This window comes from Streptopelia decaocto (assembly GCF_964273445.1).
Source record: "Streptopelia decaocto genome assembly, chromosome: 3".
In the NCBI taxonomy this organism is placed as follows: domain Eukaryota; kingdom Metazoa; phylum Chordata; class Aves; order Columbiformes; family Columbidae; genus Streptopelia; species Streptopelia decaocto.
This window is the reverse complement of record NC_138656.1, coordinates 120,891,201-120,911,118: the sequence shown is the minus strand read 5'-3', so window position 1 is coordinate 120,911,118 and position 19,918 is coordinate 120,891,201. Positions and strand designations below refer to the sequence as shown.

The 19,918-nt window shown below is 56.7% G+C and overlaps 1 protein-coding gene across 8 annotated transcripts in view; it reads left to right on the top strand.

Moving 5' to 3' along the window:
- Positions 1–19,918, top strand: part of DTNB (dystrobrevin beta) — a 171,105-nt gene that overhangs the window by 71,310 nt on the left and 79,877 nt on the right. For 6 of the 8 annotated variants that reach the window (XM_082047692.1, XM_082047691.1, XM_082047693.1 and 3 more), the window contains exons 12-13: positions 9,373–9,480; positions 13,226–13,313. In XM_082047692.1, the coding sequence (XP_081903818.1) occupies positions 9,373–9,480; positions 13,226–13,313 (196 nt within the window). The remainder of the gene's footprint in view (positions 1–9,372; positions 9,481–13,225; positions 13,314–19,918) is intronic. The other 2 variants (XM_082047694.1, XM_082047697.1) reach the window with 1 other exon arrangement.

Sequence of the window (19,918 nt, the reverse complement as noted above, 5' to 3'; positions counted from 1 at the left end):
TAACATTTCCACTTGGATGTTCATCTGGCGAAACGCGGGTTTCCAAAGGAACGGGCTGGTCGGGTGCCGTGTTCGTTCAGCCGTGCGGGTTCAGACGCGGGAGGTGAATGTTCCGGACGTTTCCTGGGACGGGCACAGAGCGGCAGTTTCGGGGCAGTTCTGCCTGGTTGTTACCTGTGATACAGCAAAACACAGTGTTTCTCCGGTCTCTGCAGCCAATGAGCCTTCCTAAATAAATGATGGTGACGTCTCCTCTGTCAGACTAGGCCAAGCCCATCCAATGTTATTTGTTTTAGCTAATTTATTCTAAATTAAATTACTTTGGGAATAGATGTTTTTCCTCCTGTTGTGGTCGATGTGCACTATTCCTCCTTCAGTAATTCTGTTCCCAAAGACAGCCTGTCCCCAATTAGGTTAATTAGGTATTTCCCTCTTTAGATAGCCTTCTATGTCACTTGTTTTCTCAGCGGCCTGTGGGTTGTGCAGCATCTTTCACGTTGCGGATCCACGTCAGAATTTCGGTGCGTTTTGTGTTTGTCTGGTTGGTGTATGTACTGCGTGAAAACGTGGGCGGGTCGTTCTGGTTTGTCCCAAAGGGCTGGAAGGTGTCCCTGTCCCGTCACAGCCCGCGGGCGCGCGAGGGACATGGGCGCAGACAGGGCGCTCGCGCCGAGGAACCTCTGTCCTCTCCTTTGGGCCAACAAGGCTCTTTGAAGCAGAAATCCTGGCCTGTAAAAGCAGTCGCTGTATTTGCTACCTATAATACAACAAAATATCGCGTTCTTTTTTTTCTGATTTCTACAGCTGAGGAGCCCGGAGCCTGTAGACATTACATTTGCTCAGGTGAAACACGTTCTTACAGCCTAAACGCAAAACTATTTGCAACTTGAGAAACGAAGCTGAAAGGGGTCTCGTGTCACCCGCCCGGCCACCATTAAACCCCACTTCTTCCTGTCGAGGAGGATTTATTTCCACTAACTCTAACCTGGACGTGTGTCCGTCTCCTGCTGTCACTGCTCACCCGCTGCTCCCGGCCCCCGCGGCTCTTCCTGCCTGTTGGCTGGATTTGCTGCCTCCAGCGCACCGACGGCCCCGTTCGTCCCCGCTGGGTTTCCCATTGTCAGCCGCACCAGGTGGTTTGCAGGTGCTGATGTTTCGCAGGACGTGTCCCGTGCCCAGCTCTGCCGCCGTGGCTGTGTCACTGCTGCTCAGGTTCTGTCACCCGCAGTGCTATTTGCTCGGTTAGCTTAACGTACCATCTGACAGTTCCCAGCCTCTTTCATCCGCCGTTCCCGTGTCCACGTTCCTCTCTATGTCATTCCCTTCCCGCTGTCCCGTCACCGCTCCTGCGGGAGTGCCTGACCCCGCTGCCGCCGTCCGCTCCCCGTGTTCCTCTGGCACGGGTGCAGTACATTCGCTTTCTTGCGTTTGGCCTTTCAGAGCTCTGGAGATCCCAGATCCGCTCCAGCCGCAGTTTCGGCCGCAGGCAGCTCTGGGAGCTGTTCACCGGTGTGAGCGGGTGGGTCGTGGCAGCCGGTGCTGCCCGTTGCTGTTCCAGGAACGGGTACGTTTGCACCAGAACACCCGGGACATGCCAACATCCTACCAAAACAGACGTTCTTTCTAGAGGAGCCATAAACACACCTGTTTGTGTGAGATGAGGGACATCCCAGCCCACACGTGACTTCGCTCCGTGGAGCTGTGACACTTCACCGCAAGAGGAAAATGAGGTAGAGGAGGAGGGAATAGTGCGGACAAGGTTCAGTGTAATCAACCCATCTCACAAATTCACACCAGAAATCTGTGTTTCAGTACTCACCGGTACCTATAGGTGTTTATTTTTAACCTGTGGTTTAAATCCTCCGGGTGCAATTGTGAGTCTGTGCGTTACGAGGAAGGTGAGAGCGGGGGGATTTTGATGGGGAGGAAGTAACGGTCAGGAGGCGTCAGCAAGGGGAGCGGGTGGGAGATGCACCGCGCGGAGGCGGCTGAAGGGTCGAGGTCAGGAGGAAAACGTGAAGGAAATAGAAACGGAATCCTGGGTGTGGAACCTGCATGTGGAAGGTGCTGGCGGGGGGGCAGTCGGGGGCTGGTGCAGACCCTGGTGCTGCTTTGATGGCGTCTGTGCCCCCTGGTTGCAGTGGTAGCTCTGTGATGTCCCTGAGCCCCACGTCTGTGCCCCTGGGGGCGGTGGCAGCTCTGCCGTGTCCCTGTGTCCCTGGTTGCGGTGGCAGCTCTGCCGTGTCCCTGTGTCCCTGGGTGCGGTGGCAGCTCTGCCCTGTCCCTGTGCCCCTGGTTTTGGTGGCAGCTCTGCCGTGTCCCTGTGTCCCTGGTTGCGGTGGCAGCTCTGCCGTGTCCCTGTGTCCCTGGTTGCGGTGGCAGCTCTGCCGTCCCTGTGTCCCTGGGTGCGGTGGCAGCTCTGCCGTCCCTGTGCCCCTGGGTGCGGTGGCAGCTCTGCCGTGTCCCTGTGCCCCTGGGTGCGGTGGCAGCTCTGCCATGTCCCTGTGCCCCTGGGTGCGGTGGCAGCTCTGCCGTGTCCCTGGTTGCGGTGGCAGCTCTGCCGTCCCTGTGTCCCTGGGTGTGGTGGCAGCTCTGCTGTGTCCCTGTGCCCCTGGTTGCGGTGGCAGCTCTGCCGTGTCCCTGTGCCCCTGGTTGCGGTGGCAGCTCTGCCGTGTCCCTGTGCCCCTGGGTGCGGTGGCAGCTCTGCCGTGTCCCTGTGCCCCTGGGTGTGGTGGCAGCTCTGCTGTGTCCCTGTGTCCCTGGTTGCGGTGGCAGCTCTGCCGTGTCCCTGTGCCCCTGGGTGCGGTGGCAGCTCTGCCGTGTCCCTGTGCCCCTGGGTGCGGTGGCAGCTCTGCCGTGTCCCTGTGCCCCTGGTTGCGGTGGCAGCTCTGCCGCCCTGCACCGCCGCTGCCATGGGCCATATCCACCTTTGCTGCGTTTCCCTTCCCGGGCAGTGCTGCTTCGGGCCGGCTCAGGAGCTGCGCTGGATCAGTATCACTCGTCCATTCCAGCTCTTGGTCCCTGCGGCTCGTGCTGGGTTCCGATAACCTCACTGCAGAGCAGGTGCTGAAGCGTTCACGTTCGTTTCTGTTCAAGTCACCTATTCGTACACTCCCAGACGTTCTTCCACCTGTTTGCTTTAAGTTTCCCGATGAAGATTTCGATGCATGTTTTTTAAGGAATTCACATCAGCACACACACCCCAAGGGCTCTTCCCGCTCCTGCAGCCCCTTCGCTGGCTCTTCCTCCCCTCGGGTCTCTCTTTAAATGCAGGTGTTAGACGTTTCCGCTCTCTCTGCTGTCACAGTGACCATCGTGCGCTGCTGTTGGGCTGCGTTTGGCTTCCCCGGGTCGTTATAGCGTGTGGATTTCTGCTCAGACGGACGCCCGTCCTCCTGTCCTGTGCCGGGCTCTGCGGAAATCAGAGCTTGTTCCGAGTGTTGGGGCCGCGGCGGCTCCCCCGTGGCCCCCGGCTCCGGTGTCTGGCCTTGATCTCCAAATCCCTGTGCTAAATTTCATCGCCTGGGTTACATGGAGCGTGGTGGTCGTTGTCCTTTGTGACCTTAGCGCCTGTTTGAATCAACCCTGGGGGGACATAATGCGGCAGAAACCAAGAGGTCCCCGTGGATGACGTCCTGGCAGCTCCTTCCAAAGCGCTTTCGCGTCCCCGTGGCCGGAGCAGCCGTGCGCCATCTCGTGAGCCAGCGTCAGAGACACCTACAGGGATTTCCTGCCATAAATTGCAGGTTTTTGAATAAATTCACTGTTTTCCTTGGCGTTCCTGGTAGGTGTTCAGAACAGAAGTTGAGACACCAAAAGCACCATTTAAATACCTTTGTCATTTATTGAGCTGCCTGTAGAGCTGTGGAGCCAAGTCCTGGTGTGTGAAATATGGGGCTGGAGCAACAGAACCTCTCGGAGCCCGTCCCCACTGACCCAGACCCGCACCCGTCACCCCGGATGGGACACGGAGGGTCCTGCACTCCAGATGGGACACGGAGGGTCCTGGATCCCCCGGATGAGACACAGAGGGTCCTGCACCCCGGATGGGACACGGAAGGACCTGGATCCCCAGGATGGGGACAAGAAGGGTCCTGCAGCTCTAGGATGGGACATGGAGGGACCTGGATCCCCAGCATGGAGACATGGAGGGTCCTGGATCCCCAGGATGGGGACACAGAGGGTCCTGGATCTCTGGGATGGGACACGGAGGGTCCTGCACCCCGGATGGGACATGGAGGGTCCTGGATCCCAGGATGGGACACGGAGGGTCCTGCACCCTGGATGGGACACGGAGGGTCCTGGATCCCTGGGATGGGACACGGAGGGTCCTGGATCACCGGGATAGGACACGGAGGGTCCTGGATCCCTAGGATGGGACATGGAGGGTCCTGGATCCCTGGGATGGGACACGGAGGGTCCTGGATCACCGGGATAGGACACGGAGGGTCCTGGATCCCTGGGATGGGACATGGAGGGCCCTGCACCCCAGCGGCCCCTCTGTTCTGGGTTTTCTCTCCCCATTCTCTCCCCTCTCCCTCGAAGGAGCCCGGTTATCGCTATTTCTTGCTGCATTTTGGCTGTTGCTCTGCGTGGTGTAGCCTGGTTTTGTGTATGGCGGCTGTTGTGTGAAGAATGTGGGAAACACACTATCAAGTTCTGTTTTAACGCTGCTTTGACGAATTGGGTGGCAGCACGTGGCCGATCCGGGGGAGGAGGTGGTACTTTGACACCACCTGAAAACGGCGAGATTCTGTGTGCACAGGGTAATTCTGAGTTTCTCTGCCTGGGATGTGTTGATCATTTTTCAAAGCAGAAGAAAAGCCCCTTCAGCGTGTCTGAGCCTCGCAAGGGCCCGGCCTGGTCCTCAGGCGCGTCCAAAACTCCTCTTGGAAGACGTAGACACGGTTCGAAGTGCCGGTTCAATAGGAGGTTACTCCAAAGGCGTTTTTTGAACAAGGGTCTTGCCCAGAGCTCATGTTCAAGGGAGTCGCAGAGAGGTGCAAATCCAGCTGTGGATGGATCTGTGCAGGACCGCCCGGAGCGTCCCCGTCCCCGTCTTTCTGTATGGACAAGGAACTGAGCCTGGTGTGGGTTAATTACGGAGAACAGGGAAGGGAGAGAGGAGCGGGAGGGGATCGTGGCGCCAAGGCAGGACATGGCCGCCCCTGCTCCGGCTGTGTGAAGAAGGTATTTTCACTGATACACGTGTCTGAAAGCCAAGGGGACACCGTCAGGTTCCTGAACACATTGTAAAACCATCAGTCCGTGCCCACGGAGAGGGGCAGGGGGTAAAAATAGCTGGCGGAGCCATGTGGGGAACGAGTCGTGTGGAAGGATGGAGACGGGACGGGAAGCACTAATTTTACATCTCTTGACTCATCAAGCTTTTGACACCATCCCATATGGTGTTTTCATAAATAAAGGAGGCAGATGTGGACGGGCTGACACTACTGTTACGTGGGAGCAACACCAGTTGACAAACTACAGTCAGAGAAAGAACCATCAATGTTTTCCTCCCCGGAGGGAGCGGGTGGCAGGTGGGATCCCACGGGCTCCGCTCCTGGCTCAGCCGCACTCGCTTTGTTCCCCGGCAGCTCCAGGGTGGAACAGGGAACGCGGGTACAGAACTATCGGTGCCAGGGACGTGCTGGGGTTCTGCAGAGGACAAGACGCTAATTCAGAGTGGTCCTGGAGATCAAACCAATGGAATTAATAGAGACATTGTTGAGTGGCAGAATAAGAAATGTATGGACAAGACATAGAGAATGACCAACTGATGGGCCTGTTGCTGAAGGGTATCCTGGGAACTGCAGTGGATTAGGAGCAGGATGCAAATCGACGCAGTTCCCACAAGAAGGGACGATGCTGCAGGTTTGCATGGAGAGCAGCGCCGTGTCCAGGGCGGCCGGGACAACCGTCCCGCAGCGGTGACTTCCCTTCTCCTGGCTGTGGGGCATCACACGGCGAGTCCAGAGCAGCGGTGGCATCGACACCGGGCCTTGAGATACGGGTGTGCAGACAAGATGGTAATTCTGTTCCTGTCTGCGGTGCTGAGCTGGGAACCAGTGACTCCCCCTTGTTCCTCGTCCTTCTGTACTGGGGAGCCCAGGACTGCTCGTCTCAGCCTTTCCCAGAGGAGCTGAATTCAGTGAAAGACAAGACCTTTGGAAGCGGGAGTTAAAGGTCCATGTTGGCATCGCTGTCCTGGGGACAGCAGGGTGACCATGAGCCAGCACTGGGCCCTTGTGGCCAGGAAGCCAATGGGACCTGGGGTGGGTTAGAAGGGGGTGGTCAGTAGGTCAGAGAGGTTCTCCTGCCCCTCTGCTCTGCCCTGGGGAGACCACACCTGGAATCTTGTGTCCAGTTGTGGCCCCTCAGTTCCAGCAGGACAGGGAACTGCTGGAGAGAGTCCAGCGCAGCCACCAAGATGCTGGAGGGAGTGGAGCATCTCCCGTGGGAGGAAAGGCTGAGGGAGCTGGGGCTCTGGAGCTGGACAAGAGGAGACTGAGGGGGGACTCATTGCTGGGGATCAAGATGGAAAGGGGGAGTGTCAGGAGGATGGAGCCAGGCTCTTCTGGTGACAACCAGGGACAGGACAAGGGGCAATGGGTGCAAATGGGAACACAGGAGGTTCCACTGAAAGAGGAGAAGCAACTTGTTGGGGTGAGGGTGGCAGAGCCTGGCCCAGGCTGCCCAGGGGGTTGTGGAGTCTCCTTCTGTGCAGACATTCCAACCCCTGGACACCTTCCTGTGGAACCTCATCTGGGCGTTCCTGCTCCATGGGGGGATTGCACTGGATGAGCTTCCCAGGGGCCTCCAACCCTGGCACTCTGGGGTTCTGTGATTATCACTTAACTCCTACATGTCTGAATGGGGAGCGGGCATTCCGGGGCTGGGGATGATGCTGCACAGCCCCACGTCTGACCAGCATCACTGTGACACCCAGTACCAGTTAATGCTGCTTTTGAACCACAGAGCTCATGGTTACATGAGCTGTGCAGACCAGGATGGCCTCCGGGAGCCTCTATAGGTTAGTACATCTTCTGCTCCAGGAAGGCAGCACACGCACCTACACATTTTTTGTGGTACGACAGTGCAGCCCACAGGGCATCACTGAGCCACAAAATCATGGAATAGTTCGGGTTGGAAGGACCTTTGCAGGTCATCTGTGCTTAGATGTTCTCCTGGATGAGCCAACACCGGTGTGTGATGGCAGACACAGCGCCCACGACGGGAACGGACGTCAGAGCCGTGCTGGGGAGGGTGCTCAGGTGCATGTGCGCCTCATCCAACTCCTGCTTTGTTTCCAAACCCAGGATGCTGTTCCCGTTTGGAGTGAGAACCGTGGCCGTTTCTGCTGCGCTTTTCCTTTCCAAGGAGCGTCTGTGTTGAGTTACGGTGGAATAGGGTTTGGAAGCTCAGTTGCGGTTGCTCCAAAGCTCCAGCGCCGCTCTCAGCACCTGCCGGTGCTTGGGAATTGCTGTGCGCCGCAGCGCTGTCGCGTCTCTCTGTTCTTCCAAAGGCTGCTCCTTGCCCGGAGGGGCTGACGCGCCTAATTCCGTTTTGCCTGGTTTATAAGGTCTCGTTCTGCTCCTGGCGGATTTCTCTGGCATGTTGCTGCACGTAACAGAGCAGAGAAGAGCTTGTGTGTCTAAAAGATGTGGGTTCTGTTTTGCTAGTATCAGTCTATTGGTGCTGAAAGCAATAAATGCCATGTACTAACAGCCCCTGAAACAAATACTTCCTGGACGTGTGGAGAGGAATTAACTGGGGGTTAGAAACTGAAAGAGCCGCGTGAATACCTGACATGGGAGGAACAGCGGGACTTCTTGTGCACTTGTATTTTAGGAAGAAATGTATGTTATGCTAAAATAGCGATACATGTTCAAGAACCATTTTCTAGGTAACGAGCTCTGATCTGGTGTGGGGACTTGGCATGTCCCGCTGGTTCTGTCTCCTCGTGCCCCATCGCACATAGAAATATTCAAAACTGTAGTAGCGTCGTTTTGATGAGCCCACAGAAAATAAACCCGCGGCGGCGTTGAGTGAACCCGTGTCAGAGGATGGTCACGGTACCGACCGCTGCCGTCAGCGGGTCGTCACTTCGCTCGGGGTTTCGTTTGCTGGAGATGGATAATGAGAGCAAGAGCAGGGATGGGATCTGAACTGAACCGCTTTCGGTTCTGATCTGAGACATGGCAACAAAGCTGCACCCCAGTGCGGTTTGGGGGATTTCGGAGCGGATTGGGGTCCTTTGGAGCGGTTAGGGGTATTTCAGAGTGGCTTGAGGTACTTTGGAGTCGTTTGGGGTATTTTGGAGTGGTATGGGGTATTTCAGAGCAGTTTGGGGTCCTTTGGGGGTGTCTCTCTGGTCCCTTTGGGCTGTCTCTCTGGTCCCTTTGGGGATGTCTCTATGGTCCCTTTGGGCTGTCTCTGTGGTCCCTTTGGGGTGTCTCTGTGGTCCCTTTGGGGGTGTCTCTGTGATCCCTTTTGGGGGTGTCTCTATGGTCCCTTTGGGGTGTCTCTGTGGCCCCTTTTGGGTGACTCTCTGATCCCTTTGGGGGTGTCTCTCTGATCCCTTTGGGCTGTCTCTATGATCCCTTTGGGCTGTCTCTGTGGTCCCTTTTGGGTGTCTCTCTGATCCCTTTGGGCTGTCTCTATGGTCCCTTTGGGGTGTCTCTGTGGTCCCTTTGGGCTGTCTCTGTGATCCCTTTCGGGTGTCTCTATGATCCCTTTGGGCTGTCTCTGTGGTCCCTTTGGGCTGTCTCTATGGTCCCTTTGGGGATGTTTCTGGGGTCCCTTTGGGGTGTCTCTCGGGGCACAGCGGGCTCAGGGATCCCCAGCTGGACCCATTCCGTGCACAGGTACCCAAGTTCTAATCCGTGTGTTTAACTGCAGCAGCTGACACACAGGAGGTTCCACTTGAATATGAGAAGGAGCTTGTTGGGGTGAGGGTGGCAGAGCCTGGCCCAGGCTGCCCAGGGGGTTGTGGAGTCTCCTTCTGTGCAGACATTCCAACCCCTGGACACCTTCCTGTGGAACCTCAGCTGGGTGTTCCTGCTCCATGGGGGGATTGCACTGGATGAGCTTTCCAGGGCCCTTCCAACCCCTGACATTCTGGGATCCTGTGACACATTTCTGTTTCCAATTCCTCCTCTGCTGGTTCTGATTTGTAGCTGTTAGGTCCATTATTGCTGCGTCGAGTGACCCCGTGTGCTCTCTCAGGTGCAGTGGCCCCGTGTGCTCTCTGTTGCCCATTTGCAGGTGCAGTGGCCCCGTGTGCTCTCTCAGGTGCAGTGGCCCCGTGTGCTCTCTGTTGCCCATTTGCAGGTGCAGTGACCCCGTGTGCTCTCTCTCGCCCACCCGCAGGTCTGCGCGCAGCCCGGACGCCGCAGCGGACGAGCACGCCCTGATCTCCGCGCACGTCGCCCGGCTCCAGCGCGGCACCCGGGGGGCGCGGGGACGGCCCAGCCCCAGGTACTCGCAGGGAAACGGCTCTGGCACCCTCCACGGTCTCCTGAGAATGCACCAACATGTCTGCGCGCACCATCGGGGAGGAAGGGATCGGTTTGTGTCCGTCCCCCCGATCGCACGCGCTGTGTTACAGAATCCCGTACAGGAACTGACTAACATCACTTAGAGAACTTTTCTCATCCTCCAATCTCATCTTTCACCAGCAGGAAACTAATTTCCACCTTCAGTCTTTTCACAGCCAGCTCTTGGCCGCCGGTCCCTGTGCCCAGTGCTGTCCTGTACCGCCGACTGCTCTTCTTTCTCCTCGTTGTCTTATTCTTTCTCCTAATTCTTCTTCCTCCCTATTCTCTTCCCCAGACACAATCTCGGACCGATGTCCCCTCCCATCACCGTCTTTGTCACTCGGACTAAACAACCAGACTCTTTCAGTCCCCTCAGCATGTCCCGCTCGATGCGACTCTTTCCGTCTGTGCCTTTCCAAAGACGCGAATGCTTTGAAGCGCTCATTTCTTTGATCTCAGCTGCAGTATCTGTGCGCGTTGTTGTTTCCTGTGTGTAGGCAGGGAGCGTTGCCCCCAGGCGGCTCTCCCCCCAGGCCGGGCGCAGCCGCCAGGTTCCCCCTCCTGCTTTGGCCCTCGTTAAGTCCTGCGCTGCGGGGCCGAGCGGGGCGGAGGGAAGGGGGCGCGGGGGCTGCAGCTGTGTGCGCAGCCCCTGCTCAGCCCTGTTCTCAGCCCCCGCATAACACTTTTGGAGTCCTGTTTCCTCACTCTGTCACGCAGAAACGCGTGTTCCGCTGCGGGATGGCTGAGGAGCGTTGGCTGGCTGCATCTCTGGGGAAAGTTGGGTGTCCTGCGTGGCGGGGAATCAGCGCTGCCTGCTGTCACCTGCTCTGAGCTGAAAACCCATAGGAATGTCCACAGACAAGAAAAACCAAGACATTTCGGACTCTCGCCTTCACTCAGTTACTGTAATCACAGGGGTCTGAGGTACAAGGGAGTGCAGCTTGAGGAGCGTACAACAGATTGCAATGCAGGGTGTCCAACCAAAAAATCCATCCATGCTACATAAGGTGCGCAGCAAACAGAGCTCAGTGCACTTCGTTCATCTTGCAATAATACGTGTTTCTTTTTTTGCCCGCTGTGTTATTGTGGTAACAAGTCCAATGGGTGAAGTGCTTTTCAACAAGCAGTAGAAAGTGGGCATTGTGGAGGCCGTGCCACAGCAGAGAGCGCAGGGTGCACCGCGTACCGCTGGAAGGCTCCTGGAGCTGAGGAGCTGAGCTTTATTACTTGGGCGGGTGTTTGTTACGTATTTTAAGCTCAGCATTCATAACTGACTGACATAACTGCTGAGCTGAGCATCTCCAGGTTATTACCCAGCAGACTAATTACAATAACGCAATTTGTCCCCATCGCAGCCCCACCTGTGTAAACTCTAGTTGTACGTGTACTAAATCCAGCCCAGTGTTGCTGTCCATCCCAAGCACATTGTGCGGCACACTCAGAGTCTTCAGAGAGATCAAGGTGTCCCATTTGGCGTTACAAAAAAGGAGTTAGATCTACGTTTTTAAATCAACATACCGTGCGCAATGTGGGTTTGGTTCTTTACATAAGGTAAACATGGTTCTTTAAATGAGGTAAACAGAAACCTGTGACATTTAAACAATGGACACAAATTGTGAAATGAAGCTTAGAGACAACGTGGTTGTTTTTGGCGGGTGACGGTTTGGTTTATAAACCCACTGAAAGGGGGTGTGAGCAGAACCCCCGTGCAGCGGCGGACGAGGAGCAGCACCGAGCGCTGGGGTTGGACGTGGATTTGAGTGCTGTGCTTTCCTTTGGCTTCTCCTGCTGGCTCCTGGTGCCAGGGTCACCCTGCCCCCAACCGAGCTGGTCTCAGCTTAACGCTGGCTGCTTTCACTTAACCCCAGCTGCACGTGAGCGTTCCCCCTAAGTGTTCATAGTTGAAAAGGCGTTTATTTGTGAACGCAGTGATTCAGCACCCCGGGCACTCACTGGTGGCCAGTGTGGGTTCATGGGAGCGGGGGACGATGCTGTGAAGCCGAGCAGGACACAGGTGCCGTTTCACCTCCCGCTCTGGGGGATCTGCCGCCTCTGCCATCGCTGCTTCGCTTTTCCTTCCTCAGTGTTCCACGGCCCTTCTGTCCGTCTGCGGTGCTACCGCTGCCCGCGGGTGTTTCCAGTCCGTCCGCGGTGCTGTCGCTGCCCGCGGGTGTTTCCAGACCGTCCGCGGTGCTGTCACTGACCGTGGGTGTTTCCAGTCCGTCTGTGGTGCTGTCACTAACCGCGGGTGTTTCCAGTCCGTCTGTGGTGCTGTCACTAACCGCGGGTGTTTCCAGTCCGTCCGCGGTGCTGTCGCTGCCCGCGGGTGTTTCCAGTCCGTGCTTGGTGCTGTCGCTGCCCGCGGGTGTTTCCAGTCCGTCCGCGGTGCTGTCACTGCCCGCGGGTGTTTCCAGTCCGTCCGCGGTGCTGTCCCTGCCCGCGGGTGTTTCCAGTCCGTCCGCGGTGCTGCCGCTGCCCGCGGGTGTTTCCAGACCGTCCGCGGTGCTGTCGCTGCCCGCGGGTGTTTCCAGTCTGTCCGTGGTGCTGTCACTGCCCGCGGGTGTTTCCGATGCCTTCAGCCGTGTTCTGCAGCAGCAGGAGGCCGTGCAGCCGTGTCCCCAGCTGTGTCCGGTGTGTTCGGTGGGTGTTGGCAGGCTGACCCCAGCCGCGGTGTGCAGTGGTGTCCAGTGACGGTCGGTGGGCGGTTCACTCATGCAGTGGTGTCCAGTGACGGGCGGTTCACTCATGCAGTGGTGTCCAGTGACGGGCGGTTCACTCATGCAGTGGTGTCCAGTGACGGGCGGTTCGCTCATGCAGTGGTGTCCAGTGACGGGCGGTTCGCTCATGCAGTGGTGTCCAGGGACAGGCGGTTCACTCATGCAGTGGTGTCCAGTGACAGGCGGTTCACTCATGCAGTGGTGTCCAGTGACGGGCGGTTCGCTCAGGTCAGCGCGGCTCCCCTGCTCTTCCTCCTGGAAGCCTCCTCACTTGGACACTCGTCCTGCATCTCCTGAGGCCTTTTCTGCTTCACCACTCAGCATACTCACCCCTCTTGAACTTACCCCGCATCAACCGAAAACATTTGCAGAAAAGCTCCTTAGAAACAAAGTAAATTTATCCTAATGATGTTTATGCATGCATTGCTGAAAGCAAATCATTTTAATGATTTAAAACCAGAGTTTGCGAATCCTGGAGGAAATGCTACCGGGTGGAAAGTCTGGAGAGCAGAGGAGCGAAGCCGGGGATGGTCTAGATCGTTTCCAGTTCTGTTTCGCATCCCTCTCTCTTTACAAGGATCTAGACCGTTCCCAGCCTGACTCCTGCTTCGCCTCCCTGTGTGTTTGCCAGACGCGGTGTTCCCCGTGGCCGCGGGACGGTTGCGGTGTTCCCCGTGGCCGTGGGACGGGTGCAGTGGTCCCCGTGGCCGCGGGACGGTTGCGGTGCTCCCCGTGGCCGCGGGACGGTTGCGGTGTTCCCCGTGGCCGCGGGACGGGCGCGGTGTTCCCCGTGGCCGCGGGACGGGTGCGGTGTTCCCCGTGGCCGCGGGACGGGCGCGGTGCTCCCCGTGGCCGCGGGACGGGCGCGGTGTTCCCCGTGGCCGCGGGACGGTTGCGGTGCTCCCCGTGGCCGCGGGCCGGGCGCGGTGTGTGTGGCGGGCGCTGACGGGTGTCTCGGTTTCTCCGCAGCGTCCTGGACAGCCCGGGCCGGCTGGACGAGGAGCACCGGCTGATCGCCCGCTACGCCGCGCGCCTGGCCGCCGAGGCGGGGAACGCCGTAAGTCACCTCCTGCGCCTTCACGGGCCGCGCTGAGCACCCGGGCGCCCACAGCCGCCCGAAACCATGGCGTTTGTTCAGCCAGCCGATGCGAAAGCAGCACGCTCGCCTCGTGTGCGGTAGAAACGCCTCGTTCTCGGGCGGCGGGAGAGGGGGAAACGAGCACAAATTGTCAGAAATGAGGTCAGAGGAGACGGGAGAATAAGCAGATTAGTCCTGCTTAGTCTAGGGAAGAGATAAACAAGTAAATGTCTGAGGAAAACAAATCATGGAGCAAACGTTACGGAATGTATTTATTCCAGAGGGAATGAGCATGATAGAAAGGAAGGTGTTATTTGTGTTTGGGAAGGTGTTATTTGCGTTTGGGAAGGTGTTATTTGTGTTTGCAGTCTCTTATCATTGAAGAAACCAAAAGAAACACCCAACCGATTTTTAATTGGTATAAAACGAAGGCTGCTTTAACAGGAAACTGCAATAGGGGTGATGGCAGTCCAGAATTCACCGAGGTTCGGGAGCATGGCTGCGGTGTGGCGGGCGGGAGGCGCCCGCGTGTGCTGCGCCCCCCGTGCCGCAGCACAGCGGGCTGCAGGGCCGGCGTGGAGCTGCGCCGCTGCGCCTGCGGGTTACGGCACTTCCACCGGGATGCTGCCGAGGAGCAGCGTGACAGACCCCAGCCCCTGCTCTGTCTGTCTGTCTGTCGTCTCCTCCAGCCGAAGCGATCCCCTGGTTCTCCGACGCTGCACGTCCTCTGCAGCGCGGCGGCTCGTGCCTCCCTGTCACCCCTTCAGCGTGTGCTCAGCCGATGCCACTTTGTCATAGGGGCATTTCCCTTTTGTAAAGCTTTACTAAAGAAGAGTTACGCTTTTTCAAGGTGTTTGCCTGTCAGCTGCCGTGTTCTCCGTCAAAGGCTGTGCTGGCATTGCTGGAGCCATTCAGTTCACTACAACTGTGGCCACGTTGAAATGCTAAAGCAACGCAGTGCACCTTTCAGGTTTAGCTCAGCAAGCAGGGCTTTTCTGTGTCATCTTCACAGAAAATTACAGTTGTTAAGTGCTGAATCATGTTCTCTCTGGAAGAAGTCCTTACTTACGACTTCTGGTAGTAATAAAGAAGTGTCACAAAAACTAGAGAGTCACAATATCGGTCCTGAAAGAACCCGATGGTTTAAAAATCTGTAAATCACCTCGACCTGTTTGCGGGCACTTCGTGGTTCTGAAAGCGGTCGAAGATGAAGCATCTTATTGGATGTGAAGAAAGCAGCGTTCAGAGTTCACTGAGGCTCTGCAGAGCCCTTTGGCAAGTGACCGCTCGCTGTGCCCCCCGCTGCGTCGCGGGGCTGCGGGGCCGGAGCGTGGCCGGGAGGACAAAGCGTGGCAGCGTGTGTTCCCACTGCGACCAGCGCTCGGCAGCATGGAATCGAAAGGTTATTGCCTGCCTCCACTGCTTATTCACAGACCAGTACTAATCAGCTGAAATGGGGTGTTGTTCATGTTCTGGAGCAATCCGAGTTGAAAAGCCCTCTTCCAAACACACTGCGTCATGACGGGTTCTAGTTCTTTCTTGCTCCAAGATCTCCCCCACAGGCAGCACTTGGTGTGACCAGTGTCCACAGTGGCCATTGCAGCTCAGTGGAGGAGCATTCCTAATCCTGCATCCCGCATCCCTCATCATTCATCCCTCCTCCCGCATTCCTCCTCCCTCATCCCGCATCACAGAACCCCAGAGTGTCAGGGGTTGAAGGGCCCTGGAAAGCTCATCCAGTGCAATCCCCCCATGGAGCAGGAACACCCAGATGAGGTTACACAGGAAGGTGTCCAGGGGGTTGGAATGTCTGCAGAGAAGGAGACTCCACAACCCCCTGGGCAGCCTGGGCCAGGCTCTGCCACCCTCACCCCAACAAGTTGCTTCTCCTCTTCCAGTGGAACCTCCTGTGTTCCAGTTTGCACCCATTGCCCCTTGTCCTGTCCCTGGTTGTCACCAGAAGAGCCTGGCTCCATCCTCCTGACACTCCCCCTTTCCATATTGATCCCCAGGAATGAGTCCCCCCTCAGTCTCCTCTTGTCCAGCTCCAGAGCCCCAGCTCCCTCAGCCTTTCCTCACACGGGAGATGCTCCACTCCCTCCAGCATCTTTGTTGCCCTGCGCTGGACTCTCTCCAGCAGTTCCCTGTCCTGCTGGAACTGAGGGGCCACAACTGGACACAAGATTCCAGGTGTGGTCTCCCCAGGGCAGAGCAGAGGGGCAGGAGAACCTCTCTGACCTACTGACCACCCCCTTCTAACCCACCCCAGGTCCCATTGGCTTCCTGGCCACAAGGGCCCAGTGCTGGCTCATGGTCACCCTGCTGTCCCCAGGACCCCAGCTCCCTTTCCCCTATGCATCCCTCATCCACGTCCCTCATCCCACATCCCATGTCCCTCTGGACTCTGGGACAGCTCCCTGTGGGTAATGAAATAGCTGAGATTTATCAGCCACTGTCCTTTTTATCCTCTTCTTAGAGTGTTAAAACAGAGACGGGAGTGAATTAGAGGCTGGGAAACTCGAAACAAAACAAAACGAGTTCTTCCCATATGGCATTAAAATGGGGAGTACCAAATGACAACCCCAATATAATGAACATCTCAGAGATCCAGTAAGAGAAAGCTGATTGTTGAGTGTATGGCTGTGAGCTGCAGAGGAACGGTAGGGTAGGATGTGCAGGCGAGGGAATGGACGAGTTGGAGGACGAGTTGGAGCGGTAGCGACCGTCGTGCACGTACCTTCAGCGGCAGGACGAGCGCTCAGTAACCGTGTGCAGGGACTCCGAACTACGTGAGAATGAAACTATTAGAAAGAACCCTCAAAGGACTCGTCCAAAAAGCAGGACGCCTGTGAGCAGCCTGAAGGGCGTTAAAAACCCTGTGTTACGAGCTCAGGAAACCTGTGCGTCAAAGCTGAAAAAGAAAACAAAAACGGACAAAGAACTCTTGTCATGGATCAGTAAGAAAGCTGAGGGGGATGTCCCGGGAAAGGATGGTGATCAAGAAACGGAGAGCTTGCCCAAACGGAAAGAAAAAGCAAAGCCTGTAGATGTGGATGGTTAAATGTTAACAGGAAATTCAGAGGTGGGAGAAGAACATGAAGAGCACTTTGCAAGGGATGCTGAAGTCTCTGCAAAAAAGATTTTCAGTACCAGCAAAATTAAGAATCGAACTGGGGAAGCGACAAGAGGTTTTGAGGAGCGAGACGTACCAAGGAGCAGTGAGGAGTGGAAGGGGCACGGCGGAGGAGCACGGGGACTTGGTGCATCAGCCAGGGCTGCCCGGGGTGGCCCGGCCCAGGGACACGGTGAGCGGCGAGAGCGGCAGAAACAGGAGCTGCAATAGGGGAACTGCCAACTCTATAGTAAGAAGAACTTCTGCACCACGATAGATTGTTGTCCAGAGAAGATCTGGAATCTTCCTCCTTGGAGACACTCCGAGCTCAGCCCGACCAGCTCTAGAGCAGCCTGCGGTGAGCTGGTCCTGCCTCGAGCAGCACATGGACCAGAAACCTCCGGTGGGTCCTTCCCATCCGTGTTTTTGGATGAACCTGGACCTTAATGGAAACAAGCCACCAGGATGGAGTTCTGGAGTATTTGTCAGTGGAGATTTTAAACCCAAGATAGACCAGGATCTGCTGGGAACACTCGGAGAGGTTGATGTGAACAGAGTTGTTGAAGTCCTCTCCAGCCCTACCGCTCAGCCATGATGTGCTTTGTTTTTGAACGTGCTCACCGACACAGAGCGCTGGCACCGCCGCAGCCTCAGCCCGTGTTCTGTGAAGCGGCTGGCGGGGTCGCTGCTGGAGTCGCACGCTGGACCGTGTGGCGATGGCTGCGACTCAGCCCAGCAGCTTCTGCGTTTGCTCAGATGAGCTGCACTGGTGAAACTGCCTCTGCAGCTTGGTGCTCTGAGCAGCTCACTCGCCATAGGAATGCAAATGCGTTCCATTAACAGTTTTAGGGGAAATGCCGTAGCTTGATGTCATACTGGGACAGAATAATTTGAGGCAGATCTCGGAGTCAATTCTTTATGTCTGTTTCTTCTTAAAGAAGAAAAATAAATGGGGAAGGAGGAGAAGAAAGGAGAAGGCACCATTTGTCACTCCCTGTGTGCGAGTTTCTCAGCAGGGCAGGCCGTGCCGATGGCGTGGGACGGCGCAATGCCGATGGCGTGCGATGGTGTGGTGCCAATGATGTGGGATGGCACGGTGCCAGTGGTGTAGGACGGCGTGATGCTGATGGCGCGGTGATGATGTGGGACGGCACAATGTCGATGGTGTGGGATGGCACGATGCCGATGGCATGGGATGGAGTGATGCCAATGGTGTGGGATGGAGTGATGCTGATGGCGTGGGGTGGAGGGATGCCCATGGTGTGATGCTGATGACGTGGGACGGCATGATGCCGATGGCGTGGGATGGAGCGATGCCGATGACGTGGGATGGAGTGATGCTGATGACGTGGGACGGAGCGATGCCGATGGAGTGGGATGGAATGATACTGATGACGTGGGATGGAATGATGCTGCTGACGTGGGACAGAGCGATGGCGTGGGATGGAGCAGTGCTGATGGCGTGGGATGGAGCGATGCCGATGACGTGGGACAGAGTGATGCCAATGGCGTGGGATGGAGCAATGCTGATGACGTGGGATGGAGCGATGCCGATGGAGTGGGATGGAGCGATGCCGATGGAGTGGGATGGAGCGATGCCGATGGCGTGGGATGGAGCGATGCCGATGGCGTGGGATGGAGCAGTGCTGATGACGTGGGATGGAGCGCTGCCGATGGAGTGGGACAGAGCGATGCCGATGACGTGGGACAGAGCGATGCCAATGGCGTGGGATGGAGCAGTGCTGATAACGTGGGATGGAGCACTGCCGATGGAGTGGGACAGCACGATGCCGATGGCGTGGGCCGGCGCAGTGGTGATGGCGCGGGACGGCACGATGCTGCGCTGCCGGGGAGCAGCTTGCTCTGGGTTGGCTCAAACAAGCCCTGCCTGGGCTGCTCGGGTTTTCTTCAGAAGATGAAGCCCTTTTGCCGAGTGCCGTGCAGGGGCCGTGCTCGGCCGCCGCTCGCTCGTGCTGAGCGTTGGCGCGGCTGTGGCGGCTCCACCGGCCCGGCCGGCTGGGAAGCCAAGGAGAGAGAAGCAGGAGGTGGCTGCGTGAATAAAGTGAAGAAATTCTTGGAAAGCGAGCCAAACTTCGTTTAAATCACATCTTTCAAGATCACAGCTTCATCGGTTTGTCTCCCTCTGCTGATCTGTTCAGATTATCAGTCTGTGGTAAGGACAAAAATCAGGTGTTTCCTACCAAGCCCCATCATTCTGACACAGACCAGGACCGAGGGTGATGTGGGGTGTCCCGGCCCCTTCCCCGCTGCCCCTTACAAAATCCCTTCCACACACCATCACCCTGTTACTTCAGTATTGCTCATCCTGCACATAAGGTGACCGCAAACTTTTAAGGGAAGGGCTGGTTACATGTATTCTAGGTGAACATATGTCTACACCACCATATGTATTAATATAAAGCAACCCTAGGCCCTGTCTTACCAATACGGCCTTTCTGGACTTAAAGGGGGCTCATAAGAAAGATGGGGACAGACTTTTGAGCAGGGCCTGTTGTGACAGGACAAGGGGTGATGGGTTTAAACTAAAGGAGGGAGATTCAGGCCGGACATGATGCAGAAATTGTTTGTGCTGAGGGTGGTGAGAGCCTGGGCCAGGTTGGCCAGAGAGGGGGTGGCTGAACCATCCCTGGAGACATCCCAGGCCAGGCTGGACGGGGCTCTGAGCAGCCTGAGCTGGTGCAGATGTCCCTGCTCATGGCAGGGGGACTGGGGGAGCTTTAATGGTCCCTTCAACCCAAACCATCTCTACAGATGTGCTACACAGCAGCTCCCTTTCTCCAATCCAATTCCTCCTTCATCTCCTCTCCCACCTGCTCCCCCTCGGCCCTTTTGTCTGGCTCACACAGCACTCGTACAATCAGCCTGCCCAGGCCTGTCTGCAGGAACCCAGGAACGTGCTGAGAGCACAAAATGGGGAGAAAGGAGCTTTGGGAGAGCAGATGGGAGAGGAGCTGGAGGAGAAGAGCCCCGCGTGGGGAGCAGAGGCCCATGGGGACCATCCGTGGCAGGATGTGCTGACCTGTGCAGCCTCGCTGCGAGCAAAGGCACGAGCACCTCATAAACACGAGATAATAGTCAATTATGGATGACTGGGTAATTAGGTTGAGTTATGTGGATGAGTTACGATAATTAGGTTCTTGCCCACGTTGCTACTTTTTGAGAACTGTGTGGTTGCTCTGCTTCCCTCAACATCAAGCGCTGCTAAAAGCCTCTCATCATCTCATCCCACTAAAGCAACCATACCTGCAACCTAAATAACACTGGTAATACTCCCTTGATGTAACTTTTCTCTTAGGCATTAGGTTTTTCTTTTTAATAGAGAAAGAACAATTAAACCAGATTCCCTTTGCAAGGTACCTCTGCAGCTTGTTTCTTGGATCATTTCTTCTCCTGGTTACGCCAGTTATATGACCAACTGTTGCCTGTATCCTCTTTGCTGCTCACCAAGGGT